At 41.5% G+C, this 13911-nt stretch overlaps 1 protein-coding gene across 6 annotated transcripts in view; it reads right to left on the bottom strand.

Moving 5' to 3' along the window:
• gramd1ba (GRAM domain containing 1Ba) overlaps positions 1–13911 on the bottom strand; it is a 182206-nt gene that overhangs the window by 106450 nt on the left and 61845 nt on the right. For 5 of the 6 annotated variants that reach the window (XM_037546942.1, XM_037546944.1, XM_037546946.1 and 2 more), the window contains exons 2-3: positions 8467–9899; positions 1750–1827 (exon numbers count right to left, since the gene is read on the bottom strand). In XM_037546942.1, the coding sequence (XP_037402839.1) occupies positions 1750–1827; positions 8467–8873 (485 nt within the window). In that variant the 5' untranslated portion in view covers positions 8874–9899. The remainder of the gene's footprint in view (positions 1–1749; positions 1828–8466; positions 9900–13911) is intronic. The other variant, XM_037546947.1, reaches the window with a different exon arrangement.

A 13911-nucleotide genomic window follows, 5' to 3' on the forward strand; every position in this document is an offset into this window, starting at 1 on the left:
ACCACTCAATGTCCAGCACAGTCCATCAGTGTCACAGATTTTTTTTTGTTTTTATCAAATCAAATCAAATCAAATCAAATTTATTTGTAGCGCTTTTTACAACGAATGTTGTCACAAAGCAGCTTTACAGAATTTCAGAAAAGACAAAGTTTCAAGAGAACTGTAAGAATGTACAGAAACCCCCCAGTGGGCACGCCAGGGGCAACAGTGGCAAGGAAAAACTCCCTCAGAACTGAGGAAGAAACCTTGGGAGGAACCAGGCTCACCAGGGGGACCCATCCTCCTCTGGTCAAACTACCTACAAGTGATTATACTACTAATATTAACAGCAGTAATATTGATATTAGGAATATCTAGGAGTCTATGAGATATTATAGTATTTAGTTTTTTTCCCCTGAGGACTTTTGACCACTTTTCCAAAGCAACTGACCTTTCCAACCTCTCTTATCCCTTAGAATAGAAAAGGCTGCCTTTAAGACTGATATACTTGCTGAACAAAACCTCGGATCTCCAATTTCTTTTCATTTGTCAGTTTTTGAAATAATTTGAAAACACTGGACTCAAAATGACTAGGACAAAAGGTCTGGTTCCATTGACTTGCATTAAAAGTAAAGTAGGTTTTGTCCTTCTCCTGTAAAGTTCCCAGGCAGTCCAGGCTGAAACACACCTTATAACTTCGGCATGAATGGGCGGGGCTAAACTCCCGTTGGCTGAATAGGTGGATATATGTAAATACAGTGTTTTCTATGACATCACTGCAAGAAAACGTTCAAAACAGGCTGTTTACGTAGCTTCATTTCTACACACGGAAGGCGTGGACGGGGTGTGGACAGAGGCGAGGGAGGGTGGGGGGTTGATATGATATGAAACCTTATTAAACAATGTTTATTAAGAGGTGTGACAATACACACGTTTCAAGATATGACGCGTGGTGCCGTTTTTATCACGATATGAAACATGAGAAATATTTAAAAGAAATGCTAAAATAACTTCAACCTTTTTTTGAATTTATTTACTTTTTGGGTTTTTTTTTGTTTTTTATTTATTTATTTGTTTCCACTACTGTCTCTAAACGACGGCAGTGCTTGCTGGAGTGATAACTTGCACATTTTGCTTAGGATATTAAAAATAAATTGTACGAATCTAGACTAAAGAGCATCACCTATATGAAAGTAAACAAAAAAGTGAACGAGTATATTGCCAATAACAATAATTAATAATCTCAATGATGAAATGAGCTTTACAAGTTCGTTTACCGTCTGATCTGGTGTTACCCTCTTGCGGAATTGAGAGTAACTGCTGCTCTATTTAAGGTGGAATGGAAAATTCGAGTAAGAAGTTGGCTAAATTTAGCCTTGCTGGCTAACACATTTAACTGATGTTGTCATGAATGACTAGACTAAGATTGAGTGACCCTTAATAGTCCCACAACGGGGACGTTTCACCACCGCAATTAAACCCATCTATGCAGTGAAACACCAGCATACACACAGTAAATGCACATACACTAGGGTGCAGTGAGCACACCTGCCCGGAGTGGTGGGCAGTCCCATCTGGGGAGCAGTTGGGGGTTAGGTGTCTCGCTCAAGAGCACTTCAGTAGCATACTGTTGGCTCTGGGGATCAAACCGGCGACGTGTTCATCACCATTTCGTGTAATTACTTTCTGTGAGGGAGCTTTTAGTGGCGGACGTCTGGTTCCTATCACCGCCACTGTGAACGATTCTGACTCCGAAAAAGCAGCACCTACCTCTCCTCGCGGATGTTAGGGGTCAGGTAGCGCGTGGTGTCCTCCTCATGGCTGCTCTGTATGCTGCTTTGCTGACTGCTGTAACACAGAGAGCACAGAGAGCAGGGGTCAGAACATGTGAGCACCTCACACATGTCTCCTTTCTGCCGTGGGGGCATGCAGCAGAGCGTAGCCTTAAAGATGTGACTGCTGCGTGTTTGGAGCATGCAGGCAGCAGATATCGGCTCACATCTTTCAGAACTGCCTGGAAATCTCACAGCAGATCTCACGAAACTGCACAATACTCCACACTAACGTTCAGCAGGTCAAGAGGAATGGAGAAGCTTTACGTTTACATCCGTGCATCTGTCCGTACGAGCCTGTATGAAGCTTTCCGGCCCAGTTCATTCAGCAGATGCGGCAAATTTAAGTGACAGTTTGACCGAAAAAGCAAATGTTCCGCCTCTTTTCCCAGATATAAGCATATAGCCAGGACATGTTTGGGGTCTGAAGTTTGCTTCTTTACTTCTGCAAGGCTAACATAGCTAACATGAATGGTTAAGACGTAAACAACCTCATTTAGAGCGGTTTGGTGTCCCTCCTAGAGAAATGCACATAGTCCTAATTCCTCCTAGTGGTGGTGGTGGGAACCAGGCATCTGAAGAGTTAAAGGGGAGGTCCCCTAATTTTTCAAAACACAGTTATTCAGAGTAGTTTGATGTGAGAACGTTTACTGTAGAGAAACAAACAGACAGGTTTTTTTTTTACAGAGGTGGTGATGGGAACCAGGGGTCGCCATGACTACAACACACTATAGCCGTTTTATTCACTACGCAAAACCTCCACTGAACCTACACGAGTCTTCAGGGTTTTATATGCAATGTTGATGATGATAAACTAGTAATAAATCTGAAAAAATCAATTCTGTTTGGGGACTATTTTGCATACTTGAGCTAAAACCTTACCATAAAGCAACGTGTTTGGCATCAGGCAGTGAATTCATATCCATTTCATGTAATAACTTTCTGTGAGGGAGTTGTTATGGGCAGTAAGCACCTCAGACGTCCGGTTGTTGTAAGCCCTGTGACAACTATGAACAATTCTGACTCTGCAAGTTTCTGCATTTCACATCGAACTGCTTGGACTGACTTTGTTTGAGAGTTTTAAAAGTTTTGGAGTTCCCCTCTTAAACTTCCTTCACAGAACGTAATTATATGAAATGGTTATAATGCGCTGCCTGATGCCCGAGACACTGTTTACAGTAGTTTTGAAAAGCTTTGAATCCATTCTTGATGTAGGGTGGTGTAAAGCAAAACAGGCCCAAATACCACCCCCACCCCCCCACCCCCCACCTGCCCAATTTACCCTTTCACCATTATCCACATTACATACTCAAAAGGTGTGGAGATTAACTGGTGGATTTGGATAGTAAACAGAATGGCTATGTTTGTGTTTTAGACACCTGGTTCCTTTAGCCACCGCTGTAAAATAGGGGTGCAACGATTATTCGACTTAGTCGACTAAAACCGACGATCAGATTTTAGGGTAATGTTTTACCATCTTGGCTGTAAATATGTCTCAATATGTGCTAATGTAATAGTTTACACTAAAAAATATAACATGAACAAAGATTGACTTTGCTCTGCTTACAGCTTCAGCTCAGCTATAGCCGCTTTTCTCACATCTCCAGCAGGAAACTTTAGTAAAACGACTATTCGACTTACTCGACTTGCATCGCTGTCTTACCGTCGAGGCCACCAGTGGGCTTAAATTTGGCGAACATAGCAGAACTCTTGCAAACAGTTGCTTCCCCCGCTAACGTTTGTCATCACTAATAGAACACGAGAGGGAGTGTGTTATCATAAAATAACGTCACGGCTGTGATTTGATCACCGTAGATCAGCACAACCATGATGCTATTCGCAATAACACATGACCTCGAGTGTCTCTACTGCTTTTATACAACAGTTAAATAAATACAGTAAGAAATGAACAAACTGGGCCGTGAACGCGGCGTTTAATATGTTTTAACATTCAGTTCCTTCGGCCAAATTATAGCTCCTTAACAAGCAGCTTGTTGCTACGTTAGAGTAACGAGCTCCGCCCACTCACTGCTCAGTCTGCTGTAAGCCCCGCCTTTTGAAGTACGGACTGAGCCATGAAACTGATGCAATATCAAGTTCAGCTCAGTTTTGTCAGATCAGTATCAATGTTGTTTTGTTCCAGCCGGTCTGTAAAGCTTCTTACAGCCCATTTGCTTGGTGAACGGTATTCAGTTCATTTCTGGCTGATTCAAGCTGCCGACTGAAAAGCCGCTCGGTGATGACATTAGTTTGGGAATTTAGTGTAGTCTCATCTTCAGAGTCGGAGCAAATCGGCTGTCGGTCATTTTCAGTCTGTGGCAAAGTAAGAAGTAAAAACGTTCGCATGGCTTGAGCATCTCCTCCAGCTGTCAAAGTCGTTGCTTAGCAACAAGGTCTCAGCAGAGCGATACAGGGTTTGTGAAAAAATCGTGATGTTATGGCGAAATAACAGCACAGCCAGAACGCTTCTCAACCCATCAGCCTGCATGGCCGGACCTCACTGCTGTAGACAGACTGTTATAGGAGGTAGTTCTCTGCAAACATACAGTGGAGTTGGACGAATGGTTACCGTTGAAATGGAACGTTTACACAAAATCCCTCAAATGTAACTTTTCCCAGAGAACAAGTCTGCCAGAAACACAGTTATTTGGTAATTGAGCGATTAATAATTCAAACAATTGATTATTCGAATAAACGATAGATTATTTGACTATCAAAACTGTCGTTTGTTGTATAAAAAATCAGAAATGGTAAGTTTCTCTACAACCAACCATTTCACATCAAACCATTTTGAATGATATCAAATATGACGTGTCTTTCTGATACCTACATACCATTTGACAATGACTTGCTCCTATCTGCTAGCAGCTGTTATTTAAGGTAAAATGGAAAATGAATGGATTTTTATGAATTTTATTATCGCTGTAAAATGAGCCCAAAATAAGGCATAAAATGTAGAGTGACTTCATTTCGAGTCGGAGTTGGTGGTCGTCTGCAAATCATTCTGGGAGTCATGAATTTTTAAAAGTCTGCAACAAATCAAAGTGCCAAAGTGGGACAAAGCATGCTGGCAAAGCCCACAGTGAAATCCGCCTGCCTTTCAAGCCTTCAGTATGAGGCTATGGAGCAAAACCAACATACGGCTCATGCTCATCAAAGAAAAGGAACTCATATTTCCCCACATTACGTGGAACTGAGACGTTAAAGGGAAGTTGACACAGGTGATAAAAATACCACACACCTTCCATTGCACCACCACATGATTGGGAACTGTAATGAACTAAAAGAGGATTTAAAAATAAAAAATATATATTTTAATAAAAAATAAAGTATTCAGACCTTAGATATTTACAAGTATGATGCGACGATCTATTTAAACCCAAGACATCAATAGACAGTAAAGCTAAATATACAGAAAATCATCCATCATTGGGCGTTTTCCATTGGTTAGACAGGTCAGAGCAGGGGTCGGCAACTCAAACGTTAAGAAGAGCAATTTTGTCCTTTTAACAAAATCAAACCATGTCCATTTTATTTACCATCTTGGCTCTAAATATGCCTAATGTACTGCTGTAGACTAAAAAATGTAAAATAAACGAAGACTGACTTTGCTCAACTTTAAGCATTAGCTCAGTTACAATCGCTTTTCTCGCATCTCCAGCAGGAAACTTTTCCTTAGAAGTAGAACAGTTTCTTGTAAAATGTTTGATTTTTGCGAGGCTGAAGTCGCTTCTCATTCGCCGTTTAAAGTTCAACATGACATTTTAGTGCTTGCCAGTTTCTCGTTGCAGATTAAACGTATCAGGAAAGCAGCTGGAGTGATTATAAACGCAAATACGTCCACTGCCTTTTCGTTAGTTACTAGCTGGCTGAGACCAGCAGTCTGCTCTGTTCTTCAGGGTTAACTCCAGAGTTTAAGACCATTTAGTGCTAAACTGTGTTGAAGGACCAGCAGAGCTTTATTTTACTGTAAAGGAGGATTATTTTATTTTTACCTACTAATCTGATTCATGCTGCCGACCCCTGGGTTAGAAGTAAGAAAAAATACTTTGAAATTCCTTAAAAATGTATGGAAAGTTGAAAGATTTTGAGTTTACATGAGTTTAGCTTTTAAATAAATAAAAAAAAAAATTCACACACAAAAAAATCCCACATTTTCATGTCGTTACGGAAACAGTTTTAGTCCATAGGCGGAGCCATATTGTAGCCACGCCCCTGCATTTTAGAGCAGGAAATCAGGCCGCATCCCTGTCCACATGGTGAGCAGTTACATCCCATTGTTTCGGAGTAAATGTGTCTGAAAATCAGTTTGCAACAAGAACTGTCACTACCGAAACATTTTCTTCAGTGAACCTTTTGCACAATATTATGATTTTATTTGTATACAAATGTTAAAAGCATTTTTTAGTTCTGCTTAATATGGTCTAAACTTGTCATTACCGAAACATTTGGTAAGGTTTGGGTAATATTATGATTGTTCTGCTGTGACAGAATGGAACATTAAGCACACCAAAGGGACCCGTCTTGGATTCTGGGATCAGTACTTAAAGCTTGTTGTTTTATTTTTAAAACGAAGGCTCCTCAGAAGGCAGTGCGCTGATGAATATTTAATAGCGCCCCTGTACAGCCCTGTGGCTGCAGTGCACAACCTCCTCATGCTATAAATGTCACCACAGGGCCATCAGTCCCCAGAGAGCAAACAGGGCCAGGCTCACGTGGGCCTTTTGCAGCCCGAGCGCGGCATGAGGAATCTTCGGCTGGAAAAGTGGCTTCAAAATATGTCCTCACAACGTTGACCTCTGAAATACTGATATAGCGAAAGGCTGCAATATGTAAAAGAGGAAAGTCTTACATTCCCCAACACAACACTCAGGGGAACATCTCAGACGGCTGGATCAAGCCATTCATGTGATTGTTCACAGTTGCCAGCTTTGGTTCAACGATTGCTTTATTACTGCAATTTGTTAGAATAAATGTTAATGCTATTCAAACCCTGGTGTGCACCAAATAAGCAGACCAGAGGCCCCTGAGGAGGTCGGTTCGGTTTTTAAATATGACCATACAGTGCACCCAAGGCAGTTATAGGGACCAATCACAGAGTGAACTCTTAGTGGGTGTCATCCCCAAAACACATGTGCCTCTTACATTCAAGCTTTCATCTATGACCGTCAGGCAACGCTGGAATTTGTTAAATATTACAGTCATTCATACTACTGATATTAGTTGAGACGCTGTGGAGCCTCTTGGTTGCGGTTGCGAGGACCAGGCCCTGAGGCCACGGTATCGACTGAAGCAGCTGGACGAGCAAGAGGCACCGTAGGTGGGGTGCACAGAAAGTCTGCAGGTCTTCATGCTAGGCTTAGGGTTATTTAACCCCAAGGGACCAGCTTTTGTTCCCAGCCTCCACATGAGATGCGGCCGAGCCTCTGGTTTGTTGTGAGGACCAGGCCCTGAGACCACGGTGTGGCCTGAAGCAGCTGGTTTGAACTTAAACTAAGTGAAGCTCTAAAACACTCCATATACACACGAACATGACTGCACACATCTATAACATAGGGGCGTAACGATTTACAAAATTCAGAAATAGGTTTGATATGATAAGCTGGGGTCACGAATCGATACATTTTTTGCAAAAACATGGAGTGTCATATCAATATGTCAATGGTTCCATCTTCGGTTTATCAGAGAATTCAACAAAAATGAAAGAACAATATTAGAAACAAAACTTGTGCTTTATCTTATCCCAATCCAATGCTCTAGACACAAGATAATCTGTTAGCCAAAAACTGAAGCATTAGCCACAAGCTAAACTGCTAGTCACAATACTAGCAATACTAGTTTTCACCTTTTGGTTCAAATGTTTATGTAGAATCACGAACACTCAAACAACCCTTTGCATCATTAAAGGTTTCTTTGCATCGGGAAAGGGCTTTTTAGATTGATATAAAATATGCGTGCATGTGCTACAGATGGTTCTAGAACCTTTTTGAAAAGGATCATTATATAGCATCCAAAAGGGTTCTTCTATTGTTACAAGTAGTGGTAAAAATAGAAGAACCCTACTGGATACTACCACTCCATCCTAAAGAGAATTACAACAGGGCCTCTTTCAAGTGAATCTCCCTGTATATATAACCACTTTCAAAAAGGTACTACATGGAACCACCTAAAGCACATTCTCCATCAATCTATAGAACCCTTCATGATGCAAAGAACCCTTTAATCGTGCAAGGGATTCTTTGAATGGTCAAGATTCTACATAGATCGATTTTCTTTACCAAAGAACCCTTGAAGAAGCATTGTTTTTGTCTTTTGTCTTTGCAGGAACATTTAAGGCTGACCAAAAACTACAACTAAAATTCCACAATGTAGCATTTTTTGTTTTTGCTTGCTTCGTCCAGACAATCAAGTCAATCGACCTACAAATATAAATGCCCCATGTATAAAAAATTTTCATTATTAAAGACAAAAAAACAGCAATTCTGAGTTACGCATCTGCAGCCACAGGTTTCAGACATGCCAATGGAGTATGGAACCAAGCTGAGGTTCATTGAGGATGAGGGTTAGAAAGCCAGGGTTGGGTCGTGCAGGTGAACATGGTGGGATGGGGTGGAGAAGAGAGAGGAACAAGGTTCTGCCGGCCTGTTATACAGACCTGCTCTCACTGCTCTGCTCCTTCTTGTCACCCCCTCGAAGCCACTTGCGCAGGAGGAAGCGTTTACGGCGTGGTGAGGCACTGGGTGTGGAGCAGTTGGACCAGGCAGCATCCTCATCGCTGGATGGTGTGATCTCGATGGACGGGAGCTGCAAGTATTCCTTGGAGCCGGAGTTCCCAGGGGAGCTGCCGTCAGCCACCTCCCTCTCGCTCTGCACATTCTTCATGCGTCGCATCTTGAAGCGCTTGCGCCGCAGGGAGGGACTGGAGGCAGGGCTTTGTGAAGTGCTTGGTGGTGTGCTAGGTGGTCCAGCTGGGTCTCCGCTTGTGGTTCCACTTGAGCCGTTTTCCTCCCAGTCCCCAGGAGCCTGCACCTGCAGTGCTGGGAGTTGCAGAGTCTCAGTCATGGTACCGGTTCTTCTCAGGTTCACATGCAATCCCACAGTGATCTGATGTGATTAGTACAAAAGGATACTGAAGTGTTCTTAATCCTGTTTGGAAGTCCAGGAGGGCTTCACAAACTCTCAGTCAACTTCAGAGTGATGGGTGACTAATACAAAGAGGCAACAGGTTTTATTCCTATTTTCTTAGACTTAAAGGCTCAGGAATGGTCCACAAACTTTAGTGCGATCTTTGGTGACTGCTCTGGGGACAGCGTTCAGCATTAACTGTCAGAACATCAGTCATAGTGACAGACAGATGAACAGTTCAGAGCATCCTGGCAATGACCATAGGAACCTGGCCCAGCAGTACTGGGAGTTGCAGAGTCCTGGTCATGGTCCCACTAATTCTCAGCTGCACATGCAATCTAGTGAGACTAGTACAGAATAGAAAAGGGTTCCTAATTCTTCTGAGAGTCAGCTTTCAGAACATGAGTCTAGTTACAGGGATCAAGGAACTGTTCAGAGAAGCTTGACTATCACTCTGGGAGCAGGAACCTGCTGCACCGGGGATTGCTGTGTCTTCTGAAGCGTCCGTGATCCAACAGTGTCCTGAGTGATTCACAAGGGCAGGATTCTTAATCCTGCTGACATGTAACCAAAGCTTCGGAAGTGGCCCAGAAAAATGCCAGTCAATTTCAGATTGATCTGGGTAACTGATCAAGGGACAATGTTCCAGCAAGTGTGGGAACATCAGTGCAGATTATCACAGAGATACACACACAGTTCACAGCGTCCTGGTTATCATTGTGAGAGCACATAAAAAACATCAAGCAAGTGCTGGTGCAGCTGAGGAAAAAGGTTTCAGTTTTACACTGAGATGAGGTCAAAAAATAGAAGGTATCTTGAAAGATCTCTATTTCATCCTGGAATTAGACGATTCTGTTTCTCACTGAGCTTGGCTGACACAGCTCGACTTGTAGAAGAGGCTGGTTCCAGCATGCTCGGCCTTTTCAGGTGTGTTGCACTTCCTAACAGAACTCCAGCCATGCCCTAGAGGTCAGAGGAAGGTCAAAGGGTGGGCTAGGTGTGACATGCCCTCATGCACACACATTTTCACATGCTATGTTACATAACAATGCACAGAAAATGATACATAACTTACATCTAAGATTTTTCTCATTGATATCAAGCTCATCATCCATTGCTTTGGAGTCTAGGTCATTTACACCACTGTTGCTGCGGCATCATCTTTAAGTGTCCATCCACGAGCACAGCTACAGCTCTATTCATTACCTCTTTAACACTGAAAACACTACACATAACATCTATAGTGGGCACTGGATGGCCACGAATTGTGGTCAGTTGGCACGTATATATTCAATTTTAATGATGTTTAAGACTTACCATTTTTAAACAAGCATCACTTTTTAGATATGGACTGATAATATTTAATAAATGGACAAGATGGCATACTACTAAGAACAAAAACACGTCAGATGAAGCCGTCTATAGCAGGCCACACAGTAATAAAGACAGGCACATATGGCCTACTCATCACACAATCCACCGAAGACCCCCTGTAGGGGCTTGGGGCGTTCAGTCTGCGCTCACTATTTTGACTGACTCTAAAGGGACGAATGTCCTGCAGATCTTTTCAAAACAGGCCTATGGAGGCATCCACTGGAGTACAGAGTGCAAACTGAGACAAACTGAGTTTGTACAAACATTTACTGTGGAAAAAAAAAATTCTGTCGGAATATTCAAATGTGTAAACACACAGTGTTGCACACGGCTGAACAACCCAAGTACCAAAGTAAGACTTCCTATGTGAAACTGTGAAAGTGAGTGAGAAGGCGACACTGAGAGTGGCCACACACCAATCTTACATCTCACACATCTACTGTCGCGACGAAACCTGTTTAGCATAATTTGAAAAAACAAACACAAAACCGTCTGGTTAGTCTTACGAACAAGACAAACACTGGAACCCAATTTAACACAATACATTTTTTTGGTTGGATATACAAACTATGATTCACTGTTGATATTAAATTCATTTTAAGTAACACTTTCCAATTCAAGAGACCACATTCTTATTACCGCAACACTGAATATACAGTCACTGAAAATCCCAGTAGATCAGCAGTTTCTGAAATACTCAGACCACCAACAACCACGCCACGTTCAAAGCCCCTTAAATCCCCTTTCTTCCCCGTTCTGATGCTCGGTCTGCACTTCAGCAAGTCGTCTTGACCACCTCTACATGCCTAAATGCATTGAGTTGCAGCTCTGTGATTGGCTGATTAGCTATCTGTGTTAACAAGCAACCGAACAGGTGTACCTAATACATTGACATTGCATTTACATTGATGGCATTTGGCTGACGCTCTTATCCAGAGCGACTTACAATTTGATCATTTTTTACACAGGTAGGCCAAGGCGGTGTTAGGAGTCTTGCCCAAGGACTCTTATTGGTATAGTGTAGGGAGCTTACCCAGATGGGGGACTTGAACCCCAGTCTACAGCGTAGAAAGCAAAGGTGTTACACACTACACTAACCAACCACTAATAAAGTGGCCGGTGAGTCTTTCACAACCTGTTTGCTGATGTCAAACTTGCTATTTTAAAGCAAATTATTAAACATAGAGAGATTTTTTTACAAAATATAGCGTTATATCTCACCACCACAACACGCTGACCACCACCGAGACGTTTCTTTATACTTCAGCCGTAAAATATTTGGTTGTTTTGGTTCACGTCTTTACAGTTCACAGGAAAAACATTAAAGTAAAGAGATTCAACAGTAATATCAAGAGTAAATATCAAGTAATATCAACAATAAATATCAAGAAAGAGAACAAAAACAACCAAATACTGTAACGAGAATTTGTGTAAAAAAAAATGTGAAAAAAAACAAAAACTAACTCCTCAAACTTTTTGCTGTATCATATAGCGCCCCACCCGATGTACTAAATAATAAGCATATACAAGGACGCCGGTGACATTCAAATATTTTTGGATGCGGTTCCGTGAGTTTGGCATAGTCGCCTTTTCAAAAGAAATGCCCCAAAAAAGCTTGGAAAAATTCTTGTTATATTAACTTCCATTAAAAGCTAAGAACATTCCTCACTGTCCTTTAAACTGACCACTTTGGACACACGAGGTTCAAACTAGAGCTATCAATATGTGCGTCTACATGCCCTCCATAAGCTGATAATGATCAGATGTCGGCAGTTATCTGATTATTGAAACAGTCACTCTGATTTCTTAGATCGGAGTAAGTTCTAGAAATCTGATTAAGGAATCTGATAAAGAGGCTGGGTTTCAGCTCAGTACTCAGATTTCTCAGTGCAGGTGAGCTCTTACTCTGATTTCTTTCGGCTCTCTCAGTCTGCACCTGTGCGAAAACAGATCACGGTACCGAAAACAGGCAAACGCCTTTTGGAGCTTTCAGAGCGTCCATGCTTTTCAGATGATGTATGTTTATATTTTTAGGTAAAGTGTCACAATAAAAATCTGTGGCATGAAGTTTGAGTTCACGTCACATCTTCTTCTGTGAGTTTACTGGTTAGCTGTAAGGCAAAAATCCGATTTCGGCCCAATTCCTGCAGATCTGGAGTTTCCCCATCATCTGATCACTCAAGTGCCCGTACATGCGTTGATCGGATGACTGACAAAATCAGATCTTGAGTTTTTGAATTAGTAAGTGCATGTAAACACACTCAATGATGTCTATTTCACGCAGGGTTCAAGATCAATGACTTAATCTATAACTAAATATGTTAAAGGGACTTTTTCAAACTTCCAAACCATTTCGGAAATGAAACATGGAACATAAGCTGCTAAAAGTGGCTATTCTGAATTTAACGTTTTGTGATGTTACAAAAAACGAATGCATTTAGAAATATTCATCTACTCAAGGTTCAAAAGAGTTTAGCCCCGCCCATTCACACTGACGCTATAAGGAGTGTTTCGGCTTGGACGGCTTTTTGAACGAGGCACAATACGGGGCCAATCAGACCAGCTCAAACTCACTTCAGTCGGATAGTGTTAAGGATAGCGCTAATCCTAGTACCAGGGTTAGGTTTAAGACCAGGTTTAGGATCTTCATCTACATTTATTTACGACAGGGTGTTTGGCGGTAGTTTGATTTCACTTAGTTCTTCCATTTGCAGCGTAATGGCAGCTTTAATGGAATTCAGTCTTTCAAGATACGCAAAGTTCACTCACTTAGATGTAAACAAACTTATTCAGACCGGTTTGATGCGAAATGTTGCACTGCAGAGAAACTTCCAACTCTGATTTCTTTACAGTGGTGGTGATAGGAACCAGACGTCACCACGTCTACGACACACATGTATTCATTTTATTTACTCTCCAAACCCTCCAGTGAACCTACACAAGTTTTAAATGTGATGTTGATGGTGGTAAAATAGTGGAAAATCTAGAAAAACAAAAAAGCTTTACTGGACACTGCTTTGCCTTATAGCAGCCTACATGTATCTCTCCACCATTAACATATTTTAATAGTACACTGTAGTCCAAAAGTCATGGAACGATGTCTTGGGCATGGGACGGCGTATTCATAGCCATTTCATGCTAAAAAGGAAAAAAACAGTGAGGGAATTTAAGATGAGTTAAACTGCTCAGTCGTCTGGTTCCTATCACCACCACTGTGAACATTTCCGACTTGGCGAGTTTCTCTAGAACAGGGCATTGGCGATAAAACCACTCGGAATGACTTTGTTTACATCTGAACAAGTGACCTCTGGAGAATTTGAGAAAAATCTATGGAGTTCCCCTTTAAGGGGTAAACAGTCATTGGTCATTTAAATGAATCTGTGAATTACTATATTAGCTACTATGAATAATTTACATGGGACATAAATTACAAAAACACAAACAGGGTAAAAAAAACACAAAAATGTATGATATGGGCCCTTTAATCATATATTAGGAGAAATGCAATAATAATAATAATAATAATAATAAACAAATTTCTCCCCAGTTTCTAGCCAACTTGAGCTCTGACCAGCAAACTTGATTTCTGGTCTACAGTGTC

This window comes from Pygocentrus nattereri, chromosome 18 (genome assembly GCF_015220715.1).
Source record: "Pygocentrus nattereri isolate fPygNat1 chromosome 18, fPygNat1.pri, whole genome shotgun sequence".
NCBI classification, from domain to species: Eukaryota; Metazoa; Chordata; class Actinopteri; order Characiformes; family Serrasalmidae; genus Pygocentrus; species Pygocentrus nattereri.